Raw genomic sequence first — 22,636 nt, 5'->3', positions numbered from 1 at the left:
CGCCTCTACAAGCACAGAGAACCTGGCCATATCTCCTCATCTCCCTGGGCCTCCATTTCTGCATACTTAACTATGAAGGGAGCTGAAGCCATTTCTCAGGTCCTAAACCTAATGTTATATGAATGACTCCAGGGATTGGATTTGGAAACGATATCTGCACTGCAGTCTCCGCTTCCCTGTTATGATTAAGAAGGAGAGTAGAGTGGTTTACAGAAGCAATGTGTAACTTAATAAAGACAGGATGGAGAGTTCACAAATAAAGTGGAAGGATTTTTCCTTAAACACAATCACAGAAAGTGATGAGACAACTTTTCGAAAAAAAATAAAATAATAATGAAGAGCTCACAACTGGAAACAAAAGACAGTATCTTCTAGGATTCATTTACTTGGCTGTCGGCCTCTGTCTGTGTCCTAAATAGGATTAGCCGCCACTTCTTTCCATTCCTCCGAATTCCTGGTTGAACTGGCAAGTAGCATGTACTTAGCAAAGTCATCACTTGGCCTTCCTGTTCTCCTAAAAATGAAGTCCCCCTCTTCTTCCCCACGCCACCCCTCAATCTGGAAGGCATAATCTAAGTTCCTTTCAGTTCCATGATATATCACTGCCCTTCTTTCTGCTGGGGTAAGCTTTCCCCCTTTATATTTCTCTTCCTCTAAATCAAGATGAGGCTACTTTTCATGAGAAACTGCTTTTGGAAGAATGAATTGACTTCCCACTTATCAATTTTAAAAAATACTTCAATGGGTAGGGATTTCATTGTACTAAATCTCTGATTAGGGGCAGGCAAGCAGAAACATAACCGTCTCTGGAACTCTAAAACTTCTAGAATCTGAGTTGCTACACAGAGTCTCAAAATTCTGGCTACATGCTTTTTCCCTGCCATTGTTTATCAATTCTCTTCTAGAAAACCATCTTCTATAACTGAATCCACATGTCTCTCTTTTCTACAGAAACTTCATTCTTTTTCGTTCCCCATCTTCGCCTTGGGAAATATTTTTGGTTAGGACCGTATCTCAAAGCCTTTCTAACAAGATCTTTTTGTAAAACCTCTGAAGTAGTACTGCTCTCCTTGGCCCCCATGTCATCGTGAAGCCCAGACATCCAGACGTTTTCTGATCCCATTAGATGCTGATTACATTGTTGGCCCTTTACTCCTAGTGACTTTTTTTTTCCTTTCAAAGTGGTAGTTGCTGTGATTGAATGGGTTTTAAATTGTCTCAGTAGGAGTTTTTTATGGCTTGGATCTCTTTGGATTTTCCATCTTTTAGGGGGAGGGGATTAAAATAAAACCATGAGGTTTGTCAGACATGTGTTACTGAAACTGAGAGGCTGCACGTCCCCTAGGAAGGTTGCAGCGTGATGACACAACTTCAGCGTTAATCACTAGGAGTCCCGTTTCTTACACTGAATTCCAAACCAACTTTTACCCTGGTGGTATACTTCTTTTTTTTTTTTTAATAAATTTATTTTAATTTTTGGCAGCGTTGGGTCTTCGTTGCTGCGCGCGGGCTTTCTCTAGTTGCAGCAAGCGGGGACTACTCTTCGTTGTGGTGTGCAGGCTTCTCATTGCGGTGGCTTCTCTTGTTGTGGAGCACGGGCTCTAGGTGCGCGGGCTTCAGTAGTTGTGGCACGTGGGCTCAGTAGTTGTGGCTCGAGGGCTCTAGAGTGCAGGCTCAGCAGCTGTGGCGCACAGGCTTAGTTGCTCCGCGGCATATGGGATCTTCCCGGACCAGGGCTTGACCCCATGTCCCCTGCATTGGCAGGCGGATTCTTAACCACTGTGCCATACCCTGGTGGTATACTTCTTATAGGCTTTATGTCCTTGATTGCTCCAAAGATATTGTGGCAAAGACTGTATTCCACTCTGCTAACCTTTCTCTGACTAGTTGGATGGCTGATGGCTTCAGCACATTTAATTTAATCAACTTAAAATGTTCAGTTGGGTGAAAAAAAAGAAACCAGATGACTTGGACAACACAAAAAAGAGGAAATAAGATATTTCTGTGGTTCACTCCTCAAGGGTCTTTGGGTTGAACCTCCATGGAAAAAAATATTTTTATGTGCTTTCCAGAAGCAAGAGCTACCCAGATGATTTAATCCAGCAAGTCTGTATAATTTTTTTTAACCCATGTTGACTAATTGATACTAATTTTTGTATACTTGTGGGCAACATTGCTGGTGGAACAACAAAGGAAAACTCAGATTTTTATCTGACACATTTATTGTCACAGTGGACTTAAATTTTGTACATACTTAGGGAGTGTTTTACTGATAAGAATATATAGGTGTGGTGTTTGGGGATAGCAGTAAAGTGAAACATTATTTTCCTAATTACTTTAGGGAGGCATCTCTTCCCGTTGTTGAGCTATCTATACTACTAACCTCCAAGAGGCAGAACTCAGTAAATTCACTTAGTGAAATCCTTTCTCCAGTGAGAGAGTGGTTATGGATTTGCACTAATTTTGTTTCCTTCCTTTTGGAGTCTGACATTTTATCTTTCTGACTAAGTAAATTCTCAGTCACAAGAGATATTCCTAGTAGCCAAATTTATTTAGAAATGTTATTTAAGGCTTTTTTCTTTTTTTAAGCTGACACATCTAAAGTTTCGAAATGTATAGGCTAAACTTCAGAGCAGATGTTTAATGCATTCTCTCTCCAATTCCAGAGATTATATCAAGTATTATATAATGTGGAGTGTTTCCTCCATTTACTCAAAGTGTAACTATTGGAAGATCAAAATACATTTAGTTTATTCCTATAGGCTTTAGTACTTAAGTCTACTTGCAGATCACTTATCTGTGGGTATTTATTTTGTTTATAGTTCATGGAAACATAGATGATCATTCCATGTGTTGTTAGAAGTATATCAGCAACTGAGGCCGACAATCATAATCACATTACATACATAATTTGGGAGTCACAGAGGCGTGTTCCCATTTGGATATTTGTTTATTAGATAATGAAATGCCCACGGTCACGAGACCCCTCCACAAGACCACCAGAGACAAGAGTCAAAGCCAAACGGCAAGGGTCATTTATTGCAGGTTCGAACCTGGACCTCCGCGCACTCGTTGCCGGTGACGCTAAGAGGTCCCGATGGAGTTTAGTACAGCTCTTTTATAGACAGGTACAAACAAGCTCGCGACCTTCAGGGGTGGGGGGTACTGATTGGCTAACTTTTAAACAAAGACATTAGTCACTGATTGGTTAACTTTTAAACAAAGACACTAGTCACCGTCTGATTGGTTGGATGGTTGCAAAAGGGGGTTCAGCAAGCATAGTTACAGAAGCGAGAGCGGCTGGTTAAGTTTCGGTTTCCTGAGGCTTTGTTTTTCAATTAGGAATACTTAAGATGGGGCCATAGTTACAAACAGTACAAACAGGAAGATCGATGCAATCCTAGCAGCACTACGGCCTAATGGCAGGGCATCAATTCAGTCCTATTTCTACCAAAGTAGAACATAGCCCTTCATTCCCCCTTCTTTCATGAACCAGAGGAGCCAATCTTGGGTCCTCAAGGCTCAGTTTCTTCATTTTTTAAGTCCTCGTATGGCTGATATTGTGATCTTAATACCATTAGCTGAACTGTGTTTATTCTTTTTCGGACGAAATCCATGATTTTGTTGAATATACAGGGGCCTATAGTGAGGAGGAGAAGGAGGCATAGTAGAGGGCCCAGGAAGGGGAGGAGGAAGGGAAGCATCCCATGAAATCCTGACCAAAGGGGATTGTCCGCTAATTCTTTCCGACGGCGGGCTAAGTCTTCCTGGAGCTGGTGAATTTTGTTTCTTACAATGCCTGATTTATTTGCATAAAAACAACATTTTTCTTTTAGGGCGAGGCATATCCCACCCTGTTCAGCTGTCAGCAAGTCTAAGCCCCTCCTATTTTGTAGGACCACCTCGGCCAGCGAATCTAATTGGTCCTGTAAGTCCTGAATGGTTCCAGAGAGGGTTTCTACATCTTCTATTAATTGTCTAGACAGCTGATTACAGGAGTGAAGGGAGACCCCAAGACCTGTACTCCCTGTGGCCACAGCTCCTGTAATTCCTAGTCCTACCAGGAGGGGTATGGCTGTAATGGCTCATTTGGTTCTTCCTGCCCAAAGGTCAAAGCTGGGAATGGGCAATGGAGTGTCTCCTGAGATCAGGTCTACATTAGGGAGGAGGGTGGCTAGGTTGCAGACCCCTGTCCAGTTCTGGGGTAAATAGGTGTATGCTAGGTTATTTCCACGGACAAAGACAGTGGTGTTAGGACTACAGAGGGAGGAGTTTACGGGGATATACTGACTACATCCAGTAGATGAAAGGATTCCCAAGTCAATACTGGCGTTAGAGAGGGAATCGTTCTTGACAAAGCATGAGGTATTAAAGGTAGTTGAAAACTTTGAAAATTGTATGGGAAACGGCTCGGGGAGTGAAGTTGGGTTACATTGTTTGCTGATGTTTAAATTGGCGAAAATGGGGATAGCTATAGGGCGGGGCGGTCCTTGAGGAAGGCAGAGCCAGCAGTCTTGTGCTAAGTTGGGGTTGGTGGTATTTAAAAGCGCAAAAGTAGCTTCTAGTAGAGTCGTGATTTGGGGGTCCAGTTCAGAGGGATTGACCTTAGGGCAAATTAGGGGGTGGTAGCTGAGCTGTGGGTACAGATTCTGATAGGCCTTTTTCTATTTGTCTTCGGGTTTCTATCTGGCGCACTTCGTCTTGGGGCCCTCCACCGTCTGACATATGTATGGGGGCCCTGGTATTCCAGCACACCGGGGTCCCGGGAGTACCAATGCATCCAGCCTGAAGGTATTTATTATTATCACTAATGGTGGGACTTTTATTATTCTGTAGTGTGGCTGTGAAATAAGTCTTGTTATTGGTCCCTATACATTGCTGGTAAGAGGAATAGCACGTGCTATGCATTGATTCCTGAAAAGTAGAACAGGGGCAAATAGCTCGGGGGGGGAGTGGTTTAGGCTTATGGTAGCATTGCCAGCTGGTTTTGACCCCGGTGCCTCCATATACCTGAACAAGGTATGCAGTTATTCCCCCGCAATCCTGCATATGAGTATACCTTCGGGGAACAACAGGAGTCTCGCTAGTACCTCCCCTGCACTCGCACGGTGCACCATATAGTTGTTGCATTAAAGCATTCTTATTGGGGGGGGGTTGAATCCTCCCCTCGTGGCCCGAGGGTTGAGGGTTAGGACTGTCATTAGAGCTATCAGCAGTACCTTGGTCCTCATGGGGGAGGGTATGGCGTAAGGTCAGTTTGAGGGGATTGTCCTTACTCCGATCAACCGTCCAGGTGACGTCAGCTTTAGTGGACTTGATGAGGTCAGAAAGTGGGTCCACCGGCTTGACGTGGGTGTAATGGATCCAGGCAGCTATGCTGTCCACCTTGATGGCCGTCGGCGTTGTCAGGATGATCTGGTAAGGTCCTTTCCACCTGGGTTCTAGGGTCTCTTGTCGATGGCGTTTGATAAGGACCCAGTCACCTGGTCGGAGCTGGTGTGGAGTAGGCGGGGGTCCTGTTGTATATAGCTCTTTTAGTTTGGGCCAGATTGTCTCATGTATCCGCTGTAAGGCTTGGAGGGAAGACAGGAGATTATTTTCTGGGTCCGATTGGATAAGGTTAGTCTTTAGGTTAGGGATAATAGGAAGAGGCCTACCATGTATTATTTCGTAGGGGGTAAATCCTAGCTTATAGGGGGAATTTCGCACCCTAAACAGAGCGTAGGGGAGTAGGACTACCCAGTTAGCGCCAGTCTCCATGGTTAATTTAGTCAAGGTCTCTTTTAGAGTTCTATTCATTCTTTCTACCTGTCCTGAACTCTGGGGGCGGTATGCACAATGTAATTTCCAATCAGCCCCAAGTATGGAAGCCAGATCCTGACTTACCTTAGAAACGAAGGCCGGCCCGTTGTCTGACCCTATCATAACTGGAAAGCCATACCTGGGCAGGATTTCTTCTAGTAGCTTTTTAGCTACTATTTGTGCTGTCTCATTCTTGGTCGGGAATGCCTCTGTCCAACCTGAAAAGGTATCTATAAACACCAGTAAATATCTATATCCATATTTGCCAGGCTTTACCTCTGTGAAGTCCACTTCCCAGTAGGCTCCGGGCTGGTTCCCTCTTTCCCGGATGCCAGCGGTTGGTGGGTGGGTGTTAGCATTATGGAGTTGGCAGACTGCACAGCCAGCAACCAGTCGTTCAGTTTTTTCGGAGACATTTTTAATTTTAAGTCCAGTCTGTCTGATGAGATCCTGTAGCCGTCGGGCGCCCAAGTGGGTGCTACGATGGATCCGTTCAAGGACCAAGGTTCCTAGTTTTTCTGGAAGGAGGATATTGTTCTTAGCGTCCCGCCACCATCCGTCTTTAACCTGGGTTAGAGGGAGTTTGTTTATCCATCTAATGTCATCTTCCGAGTAGTCAGGTTGGGGCGGTAATTCCCGGGGCCCTGGATCCGGCAGTTGTAGGGGAAGTAATGGTATTGGAGTGTATGCCGCCTTTCGAGCCGTCTGGTCTGCCAAATTGTTGCCCCGGGCGACTGGATTTGTGGGTTTTTGATGCCCCGGGCAATGTACAATGGCTAACTTTTTGGGTTCCCATATGGCCACTAGCAAGGCCAGGATTTCCTCTTTGTTCTTGATGTCTTTGCCCTCTGCTGTGAGTAGTCCCCGCTCTCGGTATATTGCCCCATGTATGTGTGCGGTAGCGAAAGCATACCGGCTGTCTGTATATATGGTGGCTTTTTGGTCTTTGCTCATCTTAAGAGCTTGGGTCAGGGCAATTAATTCAGCTTTTTGGGCTGAGGTCCCTGGGGAGAGAGTCTTTGCCCATATCACCTCAGTTTCCGATGTTACCGCTGCCCCCGCATACCTCTGACCTTGCTGGACAAAACTACTGCCGTCAGTGAACCATATGACTTGTGCATCTAATAGGGGCTGGTCACATAGGTCTTCCCGAACCCCATGGATCTGAGCCAGTACCTCTGCACAATCATGGAGTGGGGAGTCTAAGTCTGGGTCAGGTAATAGAGAGGCAGGGTTTAAAGCCCGTGGTGGAGTGTAGCTGATTTTGAGAGGATTTAACAGTAGACCCTGGTAGTGGACCAATCGAGCATTGCTCATCCATCGGTCGGGAGGCTGTTTGAGAACCCCGTCGATGGCGTGGGGGGTGGTGACATGTAATTCCTGTCCCATAGTTAGTTTGTTGGCATCCTTTACCATTAGGGCTGTGGCGGCGATCACCCGGAGGCAAGGAGGCCAGCCTGCAGCCACGGGGTCCAATTTCTTCGATAGGTAAGCGATAGGCCTGGTCCAAGGACCGAGGGGTTGGGTCAACACGGCCTTAGCTATGCCTTTGTTTTCATCCACAAAGAGGTGGAAGGGTTTGGAGACATCAGGGAGACCCAGGGCGGGTGCGGATAGCAAGGCAGTTTTGATCTGCTGAAACGATTGCTCAGCCTCCTCTGTCCATTCAAAGGGTGTCTGTTCTTTGGTGGCTAAGTATAGTGGTTTGGCCATTTCAGCAAATTTGGGTATCCATAAACGGCAGAACCCAGCTGACCCCAAAAATTCTCTCACCTGTCGAGGCGTGGTGGGTCTGGGGATGCGGAGGACAGTCTCTTTCCGTGCATCTGTGAGCCATCGTTGCCCCCCTTTCAGTAGGTATCCCAGGTAAGTTACCTCAGGCCTGCAGATCTGCGCCTTTTTGGCAGAGGCCCGGTATCCCAGGGTGCCGAGAGTCTGTAGGAGGTTTCTGGTTCCCTGCAGGCAGGCTTCAGTGGTCCCAGCAGCTATTAAGAGATCATCAACATACTGCAGGAGGGTTATATTGGGGTTTTGTCTCCGGTACTCACTGAGATCCTCGTGTAGGGCCTCATCAAACAAGGTAGGTGAGTTCTTGAATCCTTGGGGAAGTCTGGTCCAGGTGAGTTGTCCGTTTATGCCTCTCTCGGGATCCGACCATTCGAAGGCAAAGAGTTCTTGACTTTTGGGTGCTAAGGGTAAACTAAAAAAGGCATCTTTGAGGTCCAGCACAGTATACCATTGTTTTTCTGGACTAAGGGCGCTCAAAAGAGTATATGGATTGGGTACGGTAGGATGGATGTCTATGACTCGTCTGTTAACTTCCCTCAGGTCCTGTACTGGGCGGTAGTCTTTACTGTTAGGTTTGCGGACTGGCAGCAGGGGTGTGTTCCAGGCCGACTGGCAGGGATGCAGTATACCTAGGTCAAGAAGCCGGCGAATATGTGGAGTGATACCAGTTTTGGCCTCTATGGGCATGGGATATTGTCGGACACGTGCAGGATCTGCCCCTGGTTTGATTTCTATGAATAGGGCTGGGCGATGTTTGGCTAGTCCCATCCCACCTGTTTCTGCCCATGCTTCGGGGAACTGCTGAAGCCATGACTTTATATCTTGATTTTGGGAGGGTGGTTCCTGGTGAAGTCGGTACTCATCTTCCAAGTTCAGGGTGAGCACAGATATGGGTTGGTTGTGAGGGTCTGTTATGATCGGCCCCTCTGACCGAAAATGAATTTGCGCTCCCATTTTAGTAAGTAAGTCTCTCCCCAGTAAGGGGCAAGGGCTATCGGGAATGACCAGAAAGGAGTGGGTTACTTTTCCCGTGCCCAAGTCTACAGTTCTCTGAGTGGTCCAGGGGTAACGTTTAACTCCCGTAGCTCCCTGGACCCAGGAGGTTTTGTCAGAAATTTTCCCGTGGGGCTTAACCAAGACCGAATGCTGTGCCCCTGTATCCACCAGGAATTGGACTGGTTTCCCCTCCACTTGTAGGGTTACCCTGGGTTCGGGGAGGGGGTCCGAACCCCGTCCCCCCTACTCTGCATCATGTGTAAACAGGACTGGGGTGGTGGCCTTCGGTTGCCATTGCCCCTGGTTGGGGCGCGGCTGCCTTTTTTTGGGGCATTCCCGAGCCCAATGGCCTTTTTCCTTGCAATAGGCACATTGATCTCTGTCCAATGATCGCCTGGGAGGTCGAGTGGCTGGGGGGCCCCCTTGATCTTTCTGAACAATGGCGGCCAGGACCTTAGTCATTTTCTCAGTGGCTTTGAGTTGTCTATCCTCTGGGGCGTCTCGGTTATTAAAGACGCGCTGAGCAATACGGAGTAGGTCCTGTATCTGTTTGCCCTCCAGATCTTCTAACTTCTGGAGTTTCTTTTTAATATCAGGGGCTGCCTGGTTAACGAAGGACATTACAACGGCAGCCTGATTTTCGGGGGCCTCTGGATCCATAGGGGTATATTGCCTAAAGGCTTCCATTAATCTTTCTAAATAAGAGGAGGGACTTTCTGTTTTACCTTGTACAATTGAATATACCTTGGCCAAATTAGTGGGCTTGCGCGCGGCAGCCCGGAGACCCGCCATTAGAGTCTGGCGATAAATGAGCAGTCGTCCCCTACCTTCTCCGGTGTTGTAGTTCCAATCATCCTGCGGGGGGCGAGTTAAGGGAAAGGCTGCATTAATAAGATCAGGGTTAGCGGTGGGTTGACCATCATCTCCAGGAACCAGTTTTCTTGCCTCCAGCTGGATTCGTTCTCGTTCCTCGGTAGTGAACAGGATCCGGAGAAGCTGTTGGCAGTCATCCCAGGTGGGCTGATGGGTAAACATAACACTATCTAGAAGAGCTATTAAGTCTTTAGGATTATCAGAAAAACGAGCATTCTGGGTTTTCCAATTATATAAGTCACTGGTAGAGAATGGCCAATATTGGAGTCGGGGGTTCCCTGTCTCATCGGGAGGGCCTATTTCTCGCAGGGGTAGGGCTGTGGTGGAATCTGGATGGCGGAACCCTGGGTCGCGCTGAGTGCGTCCACGGGTGCGTCCAGCCGGCCCAGGGGAGTTATTTTCATTGGGCAGGAGGGCCGGCAGTGCCTCTGCCTCTCGCTCCTCCGGTTCTGACCTGGGTGGCCTCTCGGGAGGGGCCACAGGAGGTTCTTCCAAGGGGAGAGGAGCAGGGTCAGGAGCAGGAAGGGGGACCGGTTGTGGGGCCAAAGGAGGATGTTGATATGGAGGGGGTTCTATGAGAAGGAGGTCTTGGCTGTCAGAAAGTATGGGTGCGGTTGAGGTCTGAGGCTTGGGAGGTTTAGTTGGTCGGGCCGTAAGGATCTTATATGTCCCTGATGACAAAAAGGGGGCCATCCAGGGAGGTGGGTTTTCTACCAGGTCCTGCCATACCAAGATGTAGGGGATTTGGTCCGGATGGCCTTCTTTCCCTGGTAAGAAAACTCTAGATTTAATTTTTAGGACTATAGGAAGACAAAAGGTACCCTCGGTGGGCCAACCAACCCCGAAAGTTGGCCATTCAGAGCGACAGAAGGTAATAAGTTTTCTTTTCCGGATGTCCAGACTGAGATCGTGTCCTCGGGATTTCACATCCCCAAAATTAGTGAGAAGGAGGGAGAGAGGGGTACTCTGTGTTTGGCCCATGTTTAGGTCCTGGAAGAGGTTGGTTAGAAAAGGTTATTCTGAAAACGAAAAAGTGATTAAGAGCAGTCCCAATAGCGGAGCCTGTAAAAGGAGGAAGGGAGGTTATCGCGTGCGCGCTTCAGATGGGCTATCAACCCCCAGATGGGTCGCGGTGGACGTCTCCAACCACGCCCGACTAGGTGTCCTATAGCGCGTCCGCCAGGACTGTCCTAGTCCCCAAAACAGAAGGTACCTTGAGCCAGCTTACTTACCGATCGGTTGTCAGCGATGACCCGTTGACCTGATGTCTGGTGGGCTTGGGGGCATCCCGGACGAGCCCCCAAATGAAATGCCCACGGTCACGAGACCCCTCCACAAGACCACCAGAGACAAGAGTCAAAGCCAAACGGCAAGGGTCATTTATTGCAGGTTCGAACCTGGACCTCCGCGCACTCGTTGCCGGTGACGCTAAGAGGTCCCGATGGAGTTTAGTACAGCTCTTTTATAGACAGGTACAAACAAGCTCGCGACCTTCAGGGGTGGGGGGTACTGATTGGCTAACTTAAACAAAGACATTAGTCACTGATTGGTTAACTTTTAAACAAAGACACTAGTCACCGTCTGATTGGTTGGATGGTTGCAAAAGGGGGTTCAGCAAGCATAGTTACAGAAGCGAGAGCGGCTGGTTAAGTTTCGGTTTCCTGAGGCTTTGTTTTTCAATTAGGAATACTTAAGATGGGGCCATAGTTACAAACAGTACAAACAGGAAGATCGATGCAATCCTAGCAGCACTACGGCCTAATGGCAGGGCATCAATTCAGTCCTATTTCTACCAAAGTAGAACATAGCCCTTCAATAAGCCAGATGTGTCAATCAATTATTTAGATAATTTCAATATTTCCATATATACTATCCAAAGAAACATCTTAACCAGATTTTTATATGTTTACTTTGCTTGCACAGTAGAAGGGGATCCTGGTACATGGTCACCATTGCTGGGTATTTAGTGTTCTAATCCACTGCAAGGCATCGTGTAGAGAACTCACATGTGGGCCGACCTGGGTGTTGAATGGGTGGGAGAGCCTGAAGCAAGGAAAGGAGATAGAGAAATGTTGGATGTGGGGTCTCTTGGCTGCCATATGAGGCAAAGGAAGGACAGCCCTGAGAACTGGGCTTCCAGGAGCCCCACTGCAGGGCCTTGGGTGCCAGGCTGGAGGTTGGTACTCATGGTTATTCTGTATCTGTCACAGCTTTGTGGCCATGTGAGTCAATAATTGTTTCTTTTAATACAATAGCATTTTCTTGATCTTTTATATGGGCTGATGATTCCTTAACGGAAATGGGCTGTTGTAACTGCAGTAAAATTCTAGATCATGCCGGTACTTGATACCATCCCATTAAAAAAAGAAAGAAAAGGGAAATCGTGGTTAGACAGCCATTTTTAGACCTGGGCTTCTGGAATGTATCGATTGCAAGATGAGGGATACAGAAGGCATGTTGTTATTTTCAGAATTCAGTAGACTACTCGACTGGATGTTTTGGCTTAAATTTGTAAAATGAATAACTGACTAGAAACAGAAGAGTTTCCCCACGTGGCATCACACTGTGAACTGGATTTATTTGCTGACCCTAGTCTGAATGGGGAGTGGGAACACCCTCTACCACCTATTTCCTGTAGCTGGGTGCGTGTTCACGTCTCTTGGTCCTGTATGACTCTTGTTACTGGTTTTTGTGAAGTCACAGCTTCACCTCCTCAGTTTCCCATGGCACAGTTTTCTGTTCCTCTTGGTGAGGTTGGAGAGAACGCTTTCTCAAGCCCCTCCGTGGGAAGCGCACACTTCCTCAGCTTGTGCAGTCTTAAGCTGTGCCAGTCTGGTGGCGCTTGTCTGTCACGTGCTGCCCTGCCCAGCGCCCTTTTTTTTTTTGCGGCACGCGGGCCTCTCACTGTTGTGGCCTCTCCCGTTGTGGAGCACAGGCTCCGGATGCGCAGGCTCAGCGGCCATGGCTCACGGGCCCAGCCACTCCGCGGCATGCGGGACCTTCCCGGACCGGGGCACGAACCCGTGTCCCCTGCATCAGCAGGCGGACTCCCAACCACTGCGCCACCAGGGAAGCCCCCAGCGCCCTCTTGAAGTGCGGTGCCTGTGAGCTATCTCAGCCAGGTCCAGCCGTGGGGCACCAGTGCACAGAAGGCCCTCAGCGCCCCAGCATTCATCTTCTCCTGCTGCCGTCCAACATGGTGTTAGTCTTTGGGGAACCGTTTTATAGAAGAGTCGCTGAATGTGTAGGAAGCAGATTCCTGAGGTCATGTTTTTCTGTTTTTAATTTCTTTTTTTTTTTAATTGGAGTATAGTTGATTTACAATGTTGTGTTAGTTTCTGCTATACAGCAAAGTGAATCAGTTATACACATACATCTGTCCACTCTCTTTTAGATTCTTTTCCCATATAGGTTATTGCAGAGTATCAAGTAGAGTTCCCTGTGCTCTCCAGTAGATCCTTATTAGTTATCTATTTTATGTATAGTAGGGTGTGTATGTCATTGCCAATCTCCCAATTTATCCCTCCTCCCACCCCACCCCCCCACCTTTCCCCCTGGTAACCATAAGTTTGTTTTTTTACATCTGTGACTATTTCTGTTTTGTAAATAAGTTTTTTTGTACTGTTTTTTTAGATTCCACATATAAGTGACATCATATATTTGTCTTTCTCTGACTGACTTACTTCACTCAGTATGGCAATCTCTAGGTCCACCCGTGTTGCTGCAAATGGCATTATTTCGTTCTTTTTTATGGCTGAGTAATATTCCATTGTATATATGTACCACATCTTCTTTATCCATTCCTCTGTCAGTGGACATTTAGGTTGCTTCCATGTCCTGGCTAATGCTGCAGTGAACATTGGAGGTGCATGTATCTTTTCAAATGACCGTTTTCTCTGGATATGTGCCCGGAAGTAGAGTTACTGGATCATATGGTAGCTCTGTTTTTAGTTTTTTAAGGAACCTCCATACTGTTCTCCATAATGGTTGTACCAATTAAATTCCCACCAACAGTGTAGGAGGGTTCCCTTTTCTCTACACCCTCTCCAGCATTTATTGTCCGTAGGTTTTCTTGATGATGGTCATTCTGACTGGTGTGAGGTGATACCTCATTGTAGTTTTGATTTGCATTTCTCTAATAATTAGTGATGTTGAGCATCTTTTCATATGCCTCTTGGCTATCTGTATGTCTTCTTTGGAGAAATGTCTATTTAGATCTTCTGCCCATTTTTTGATTGGGCTGTTAGTTTTTTTGATATTGAGCTGCATGAACTGTTCATATATTTTGGAGACTAATTCCACGTTGGTCGCTTCGTTTGCAAATATTTTCTCCCGTTCTGAGTTGTCTTTTCCTTTGCTGTGCAAAAGCTTTTAAGTTTAATTAGGTCCCATTTGTCTATATTTGTTCTTAATTTATTAATAATTCTTAGTAATTCATATCTCCCTCTACTTGTATAACTCTCTAAAAACATGAATGTAAGACAATTTTTGATTCAGTCAGTTTTGTCCTTTACTCTGCCTGTCATTTAAAATTTGGTTTGGGAAGGATCCTTGTTCTGTCAGCATGTATTTTGGCTGTCCTTCCTAGAGTGGTGTCATCTAGAAGTTCGAGAACCATGCCACTGACATACTTAGCAATAATTTGCATGAGTGTTGAGTAAGCCAGAATGGATGCCTTGTGACATACCACAGAAGGCCTCTTCCCCAAGTTTAGCCTAGCTGTCTCCTAACACACAGGAAACTCAGATGATATCCTGAAAGAATTTGTTGATGCCTTGTTGATGCTCAGAATATTGTGAGTGAATCCAGGTATACAATGCATATTGGTCTACTTGCCAAAGATGGCTGTGGTGGGGGGTGTTAGGGTACTCCTGGTAAGGGGTGAGAGGTCATGGAAGAAATGAAGTGTGGTTTATGAGAGGGAGAGTTTTCCCTTTACACTGTATTATTTGAATTTGGTCTCTCTTCTGTTGGAGTAGTTCCTGAAATGTATGTATGGTGCTCTTGGCCCTCTGCTCCTACTTAAAAATGTGAAGAAGCTAATTGGAAGCTCTGTGGAGCAGGGTACACTAGCCAACAGGTGGGCTTTGGAGCCAATTATTTTGCCAACTTGAACGTCTATACAGTAACTGAGATTTTTTTCTTAGTTCAGAGAAGATTTCTCTAACTTCCTTCTTTAAGGGTGTCTGCTTCTTACATTTGAAGAAACAAAATTTCGGAAAAGGAAAACGAAAACAGCAGTTGAATCCCAGAACTCAGAATGCATATTTTTAAAAATACCCTTTTTTTCCCCCCCCTCAATCCAAGCCTCACTTGTGTTGCCCATAGTGCCTGAGGTCTGCAGTCCTCATACCCGACTTTGCCTGGGGTTCTCTGTTGTTGAGGGAAGAAGGTCAAGGTTAGAAGACACAGTCCTAGAGCTGTGGAGGGTTAAGGTTGAAACGTGGGGTCCAATCTCTGTCTAAATAAACTTTCAAACGGTCCCTTCACTTCTAGTCTCACGTCTCACTCCTGTCCTCCGCGGTACACAGTGTCTGCAGGCCTGCGCCTCTTTGGAGTTTTGTGAGAGCAGTTTGTTCTCAGTATCCCCTCTGCAGATTCTTCAGAGGCTACAGCAGAGTGGGGAAGTTAGCTTAGGGATCGCTCTGCTTTGTCTTCCCAAATTTGTTGAAATGGCTCCTCTGCTGTCTTCCCTCCTATTTCTTGCCCTCATTTTCTCTTTAGGTCTTTTTTGGGGGAGGGGGCGGGGTGGACTTTGCCATCATCTGGATGGCTTTGCACAGAAGAGGTGAGTAGGGGGAGTAGTGTATAGTCATTCTGCTACATTTAACCAGCGGCCCGTTATCACGCTCCAGAGAAAAGGCTGGAAGTTAGTTGAGTTTCTATACAGTGTTATATCAATATGTCATGTAACTTAAACCCTATTATTATTATGAAATTCAAGATATTCCTACATAATTTCTAAATGATCTGCCGATGTTACTCAGTCTCTGATCCAACAGATTTATAGGGCAAGCAAAGCTCATGGCAGCACGTTGGCACTCGTGTTCTAGAGGCAGCTGGACGTCCCCACGAGCAGGTCCCTTGTGGGTCGGGGACTGGAGTCTCCTCCCACCTGACTCTGTGGTGCTCTGAGTTGAATTATTCCCCCTCTAGGACCCAGTTCCTTATTTGTGCATGAGGGCCTGGTCTCTGCAGTGCCTTATAGGTCCACATTCTGTGACTCCCGGCACAAATGCAGCCAGCTAAGGGGAGGACGGCTTGTGTAAAAGCCACACGCCTCTCCCTCCATGGTCTTTCATCTGGACCTGGAGACCCACAAGCACATGGTAACTGAAGTCCCCATGAAATGTCGTTGCTTGCATGTAAAGTGTAGCCTGGGGGGCTGCTCTGGTTCTCAGCTCTTCTGGTCCCGAGGCTGTGGCTCCCGGAGGACAGATGCTTGTTGGCTGTAGCGCACACACCCATGTGCTCATGAGATTGCCTGGTTTGCTCTGAGTGAAGTACAGGTTAGAGGACTAGAAACTCTGTTTCAGTTAGCGTTCAACTTTCTACGGGAGGGAAATGTGTTATCTGGGCCATTTCCATTGAAACTACGCTCATTGTAAAAAGTCCCACTGAACTATAAAACAAGCTGTATTAGAGGAAGGACGTTCAGTGAAGCTTTATAAACTAGAACGTGGGAATCATGGACTGTGTGATGTCCTTGTGTCCCATTTTGTTGAACGATCCAGACATATTTACTCCTATAGCCTTATAAACAGATGGTGCATCTGTCATAGGAGGGTCAGTTCAGTACGGTCTGAATTCTAGGTTTATTTCAGTTGGAAGTTGAGGACCTATTCCAAGTTAGCTTAAAACAACAACAAAATTAACTCATATAACTTGTAAGTCTATGAGTGACCTTGGCTAGATCCTGAGACCCAGCTGTTAGATTCTGACTCTCTGCACTTCTGTTCGTTGTGCTCGTGCATGTTGAGGTCAGGGAAGGTTCACTTGGGTCAGTTCTGACCCCAGACCAGCCCCTATGGGGAGTGGGTATCATGACTGTCCTTGCTCAGGCAGCAGCCCTCTGGCAGCCACACAGAAGGGAAAGTTTTCCCCAAAAGGAACAGGATGGGCAGTAACAACAGCTCCTCACCACTCTCTGCTTCATACATGGAAAGTACAGTCACTTGAGAAAGATTAAATTTGCAGAACAGGAAACCAGAAAGGAGCAGGGTTTGGACGTTTTAAAGTAGACAGAGAGGAGCCATTGGAGGATACAAACAATGCAATGAATGACCTGATGGGATTTGTATCTTAAAGCTCAACGTGGGCTCCATGTGGAGAATCAATCATCTAAACTGAGTTGGAAATAGGAGACCAGGTAATGATCAAAAACTGGTAGCACCTGGCACAGAACCAGAGCTCTGTCTTCCATGTTTGGATTTCACCCAGAGAAGAGTTGGCAGCTCGCTGTGGGAAATCTGACAAATGAGAAATGTGTGTGTGACAAATGAGTGTATACACCGTGGTTGACTAAGATGAGCATCCCAGATTGAGGCTCTATCCACACAAGCCATTTCCCAGTGGAGGATTTGCCACAAATGAGCTGCACTTGGATGTATTATTGGACCTTAAGTCCCCATCCCCATCTGGACTTGACAACTGAGATCCTGTCTAGTTGTGGCTGAGGCCACGTACTGCTTCCTGGGATCATGGTCCCAGGAATCCATGAGTGGTTTCAACAAGTACATCAATCAGACCCCTGAACATGTGTAAGCAGAAGGTCCATTCCACTTGTCAGATGAAGAGGGGGCTGAACCGAAGGAGATTAAGAACCACTGCTTCATGAAAGTCCCCCTGGAGAAATGAAGTAGCCCTGCTTCCTCTCAGAACCCCTCTTCTGGGATTCCAAACTCCCATTACTCAATTTATTTCTGAAAGAGACCCACAGTGTCATGGGATGTTCCAATGACAGATGTATTCCTGGGGCTGTCCCAGCTGAAACAGGAGACATATTTTTATTTAAAAATCTTGTTATCAATATGGTAGCAAACAAGAGTAATGCTGGTGTTACTGTTTAAAACTAATGGTCTCCAAACTTCTCTGTCTAACAAATAAGTAGTTTGAGTTTTTACAGCTTGTATAGCCAATTTCTGTATATTTAGAAATTAAATACTTTCCCTCCTGTATTAATATTCTGTACCTTATAAAGCACAAACTAGGCATTAAAGGACCAGGTGAGAAATAAACAGATAGATGAATATTCTTTCCACACTTCAGTGAATTGTCACAGTTACCGTATCTTTGAGAACTTTGTTTGAAACTCAATGGATTAAATAGATTTTGCAGAAATACACCCCAGCCCTTCTTGTACTATTTCCCTTGAAAATATGTTTTAAGTTCTAAACAACAGTCTAACAAAAATTGAAACTACAATTTTGTTATAAATTTGAGACCCTGAGTCGTTTCCTGCTGCCACATTGCATCACCTTGAGACTGAGTCAAACCCTGGTAAGGACTGGATCCTGTCCTCACCACACCCCATTGGGAGGGCAAACACTAGCTAATCCCCAGAATTCCTGAATGTGTTGACAATTTTTACTAATCTCCTGGCTTTGTCTATACTTTTGAAGTATTAGCATTAACAGCCTTTGTTTTTGAATTAAAAACAAACAAACAACTACCACCACAAAACCTTAAGGTGGGGAGAAATCTGTGAGCAAAATTTGGTTTCGATTAAGTGACCAGGTTGTTTCTGTTTCAACAGCTTTAGTGAAGAGTTTTTTAAGAAGAGAGAATGTAATGCTGAACTGGGTTTTTCCGTGTGTTATGTTTAACTGCCACCGTAGGAAATAGGGGAAAAAAAAAAGAGACTGGAATGAAATATACAAAATGCCAATAATAAGTTGTGGAAAGTGATTGCGTAGGTGGCTTTTTTTTTCCTCTTCATTCCCCAGTTTTCAATTATTATCAGATATAATTGCTTTGTTTACAAAACAGTCTTCTCCCCCAAATGTTACTGCCATTTCTAAAAGTGCCAAAATCTCATCTGCCTGATTTAAGAATGTCTACATCAGTAGGCAGTGCTAGGCATTGAAACGTAAATTGATGTTTTACTATGTTTTATATTCTAAACTACCCAGGTGTCCCCACCCCCAAAGCTTTGTAATTCTTGCATTGCCTACTTTTTAAATTTAAGTAACTGTGAAGTTGAGTGTATATTACTGTGACTGCTGCTTATGCCATGTAGGAAGCCAAACACAGCTGCATTCTTGATGTCTGTCTGATGCCAGTCTAACAGCCAGAAATATTTGAACTCTCCATTATTGTTAAAGGAGGGAAAATCCACAAAACACACTTCCTTCTTCTTAACCTCTGAATGCCTCCTTTAGTTTATACCTACCCCGCTTTCATCATACTCAATTCATGGAAATTATTTTTCTGCAGTTGTTGAAAAATAATTCAATTCTGACCCTTCAAGCATGAGATGACCCTGATTGTTTTTCACTGCTCTTGCCTTAGAAGAAATTAAATCTCCAGCAGTATTTTGCATCCAGCCAACACACATCAAAACTCCTGCCTGTCTTGGCTTTGAGAGCCTTGGAAGTTTCTGAATCAGTCAGAAATTACAGCAGAGATGAGACTGATGAATGAGGAAGCCCCATTTTATTTTTCAGACACCTTCTATCTCTCTTGTAGCCCATGTGTGTGTCTGTGCTTTCTCTCAAATACAACTGATTCTTATTCACTTACTTGTTTTAGCCCGGAAGCTTCTGTGTTTCCCCCCTTACCGGCTTCCTTAGTGAACAGCTATCATTTTAATGTAAATGACTCTTCTGTAGATTTGAACTTTACTTGGATTTTCCTTAGCAGAAATAAGATTAGGTAATATTATGACCTCCTAAATCTGGAGGCACCAGTTTTCCTCGTTTGCAATTTTTTTTAACTGGGTTTCTCCATTAAAAATATTTTAAGAACGTGAAGATAAATGACTGGTAGAAGCAGCTGCTTTTCATGGATTCTGCCTGTTTACTTCCCCACCTTGTGGTACTTATTGATGTCAAGGAAAATAGCTAAATTTTATTAAAGTATCTTTGAGGTATGAAACTCAAACATTTCTGTGGTGTTAGCTTTAAACATGATGGTCAAAATCGTACTCATTATAAAGCAGGAATGTTCACATTTTTGCCTCAGTGAGCTGAGTAGTATATTTATACCAATTAAATATTTAACTTACATGTAAACTGTATTCTATGGTTACTGTTAAGAAGCCAGATACTTAGTGAATTGTACATGTGAAGAGTTATTCCCTGAAGGCATATACATTTCCAAGTTCTCTTTGAATAGGCAAGTTCCGTCAATTAGCAAGTGTTTAATGAATACCCCAAGGGCTTTTAGTACATTAGGAGCCCCATTTACCACTTTCCTTCCCAATTAAAAAAAAATGTGTCAGAGTGAATACAACTTAATTCCAAGGTTTGATTTCTTTTCTCTTAATGTACACATTCTGACTTCTTATTTTGTAAACTTCGTTATAAATTCAGTCTCCTGGGCATCGGCCCTTCAGGAACACACTCCTGGCCCAGCCTCCCAAGCCGGCACCCATGTAGTCCCCCTGAACAGACATCGGATCAGCTCTTGGAGGAGCTTGGTTCTCTTCTCCGAGTGTTAGGTGGCTCTTCATCTGCCCTGCCTGAAACTTGGGGCTTGAGCTCAAGGTGCTCTTGCTGGTGCTGAGAGTGCCTCACTTGGGAAATTAGAATATTTATAGCTGGTAACACTAATAATGAAGACAAACACTATATGGCACTCAGCATCCTAAGCACTTTGTAATTCATTGACATAACGAATCCTTCACTCCTCAACACCTTAGACGTAATTATCCCTATTTTTCAGATGAGGAAGCAGAGACAGAAAAATTAAGTGACTTCTCCAAAGTCACACAGCTATGTAGCATCACAGCTAAAATGGAAGCATGGGAGTCTGGTTCCAGAGCCTGTGCTCCTAACCACTACCCTGCCTCCCTGGGGGCCTGCAAGCCTGTAAGCCCTTCTGCTAACCAGCAGCTCTGGGATTGGTTGATATTTGCATTCCAGATTATTGGTGTCCTTATTGGTTTGTGCAATAAATGACGCATTGTCGTTTCAAACCCAAGGTCAAGTATCCTGCACCTACAGGCTGCCATCTCGCGCCCTCTTGGGAGCATGGCTTAGTCGTGTGGGCCAGAGAAGCCTGAAAAGGGGGTATTGCCGCCAGCATCATGCCCTATCATAGGATTCCCCGATGGGGGCACTCAAGGGTCTGCCATGAACATGGGGAAGACCAGGCTACACAGGTCAGGATACGAAGGACATGGTAGTAGGGGCCCCACTAATGCTGCCTTCGTCTCCTGGACTCCCAAACAGTCTGGCAGACCCTGCCAAAGTCTTACGGTTACTAAAATTAGGTAAAGTGAACAGAATGTTCAGATTCTAGTTCTTTCTGCTTCTGCAAAGTTGGAGCTGTCGAGCTTGGTATAAAGTTGAAGTAAAAGATGTCCTTTCGAAACTGTTTTGTTTCCTGGGGGAATGGAAGTCTGAAAGTCTTTTCATCACAGTGGTTTTCTGCAGAAGATATCATGCCCAGAGAAACTTCTTTGCACCATAAGTGAAGATGTGCTTCTCCAAGCACTAAATCTCCTTGTGTAGTTCTGTTATGGAAAGGACGTGGACCAGGAGAGTTTCCCAGGCAGTCTGCTCTCAAATACCAAGACAGTGAAATCCACGTCCACCATTTCATTGTGCTCCCTGCACCCAGTTCCTCTAAGTATTATTGGGTCTTCTTAATTCTCAAGTACCAAATTCCATTTAAATATACTTTTTCTCAGACGATCGTGTATTTTTCTCATATTGAATGGGTTGAAGAAATGAATCCACTTGCAAGCTGAATCAGATTTAAGTTTACTTAAGAATTCCTTTGGGGAAATAGCATGGTATATGTATGTGTTTGGTTATTGGAATCTAAGTTAAAAAGGAAGCCAGTGTTTTTATTTAGAGGAAAATTCCTCTTTGATTCGTTTCTTATGTATACTGAAATCATACTTTTGAAGAACCCAAAATGTGAAGTGAAAAGAAGAGGATGAGGAGAGTTTTGTGTTGTTCCCAGAATTGATTTTTTTAAGAAATAGACCCTATTTTTATTGTGGAACAATTGAACAGTTTTGTGCAGCTCCGAGAGCCAAGTCATCTCACCCCTAAATAATTACAGAAAATCCGTTTGGCCCAGCCTAGGAGAAGCAGAACCAAGGAGGCAGCGTTTTTAGGAGTATTGTTGGTAATAACACACAGCTGGAAGTTACCACTTCGATCTGTGGAGGGGGCTACGGGTCCTAAGGATCAGGGCCTCGGTTTTTTCTCCTTGAAGATGACATTCGTATCTCTTGCATGTATCTTCGTGCTGAATTGCTAGAACCTAAGAGTTTGTCATTCAGCGATGAACCTGTTGCTGCTTTTCGTCAGCTTATGTTTTACTTGTAGGCTGCATATCCGGGATCCATGAAGAAGTATAGTATTATGTACAAGGCTGGGTGGGGCTGTGCGTTTCCTTGAGGAAATGGGCAGGAAGAAGAGTCCAATTTTAACTCTGCTTGTTTTCTATATATAATATCTGTCCTCAGGGCAGCTTTCTATTTTTCTGTCTTTTGGAAGGAAAACTGAAAACTAGGGGTAAATCCCTTTTCTTCAGGGATTTTGGTTTTGTAGAAAGCCTGTCAAGGGGGACCTGCCCTCGCATCCTCAAGTATCATACGGGCCTATAGCATGTCCCTCTGCCCTGATCTGATGCAGTCGCTGCTTGCAGACACGTTTCACAAGGAAGAAGCTGGTAAGCTAATTGCATTTTATTATCGAAGTGTTGCTCTCGGAGGCCTCCTCTTCTTGGCAGTGTCGTAACCCTTGATTTTAATCAAATACATTTTTCACTTATCTGAGATTTCAGACTTCTTCTAGTAACTTGAGTGAGCGTCAGTCATTCATCTGATATGTGCTAAATGTTGAAAGTGACTGGATCACAGTAAGCAACTTTATTTAAAAGTAATTTTCAGTAGTATGGCAGTATTTGTATAAGAGGTTTCTTTATGTGTTAAAATGTCTTCAGTCATCAACGTAATGATGAGGTGATTTCATTTTCGTGAACTATCACAATGTTCCTG

At 45.1% G+C, this 22,636-nt stretch overlaps 2 protein-coding genes across 2 annotated transcripts in view; one reads left to right on the top strand and one right to left on the bottom strand.

The window, feature by feature from the left end:
- The window catches only part of MCC (MCC regulator of WNT signaling pathway), a 443,929-nt gene that overhangs the window by 208,640 nt on the left and 212,653 nt on the right, over window positions 1-22,636 (top strand).
- On the bottom strand, window positions 4,576-11,812 carry LOC116751215. Its single transcript, XM_032626778.1, is given in 1 exon segment — window positions 4,576-11,812. A coding segment is annotated over 1 exon segment (5,835 nt). The 5' UTR covers window positions 10,441-11,812; the 3' UTR covers window positions 4,576-4,605.

Source organism: Phocoena sinus, chromosome 3 (assembly GCF_008692025.1).
Source record: "Phocoena sinus isolate mPhoSin1 chromosome 3, mPhoSin1.pri, whole genome shotgun sequence".
Classification (NCBI taxonomy): domain Eukaryota; kingdom Metazoa; phylum Chordata; class Mammalia; order Artiodactyla; family Phocoenidae; genus Phocoena; species Phocoena sinus.
This window is presented reverse-complemented; position numbering and strand designations above follow the sequence as displayed.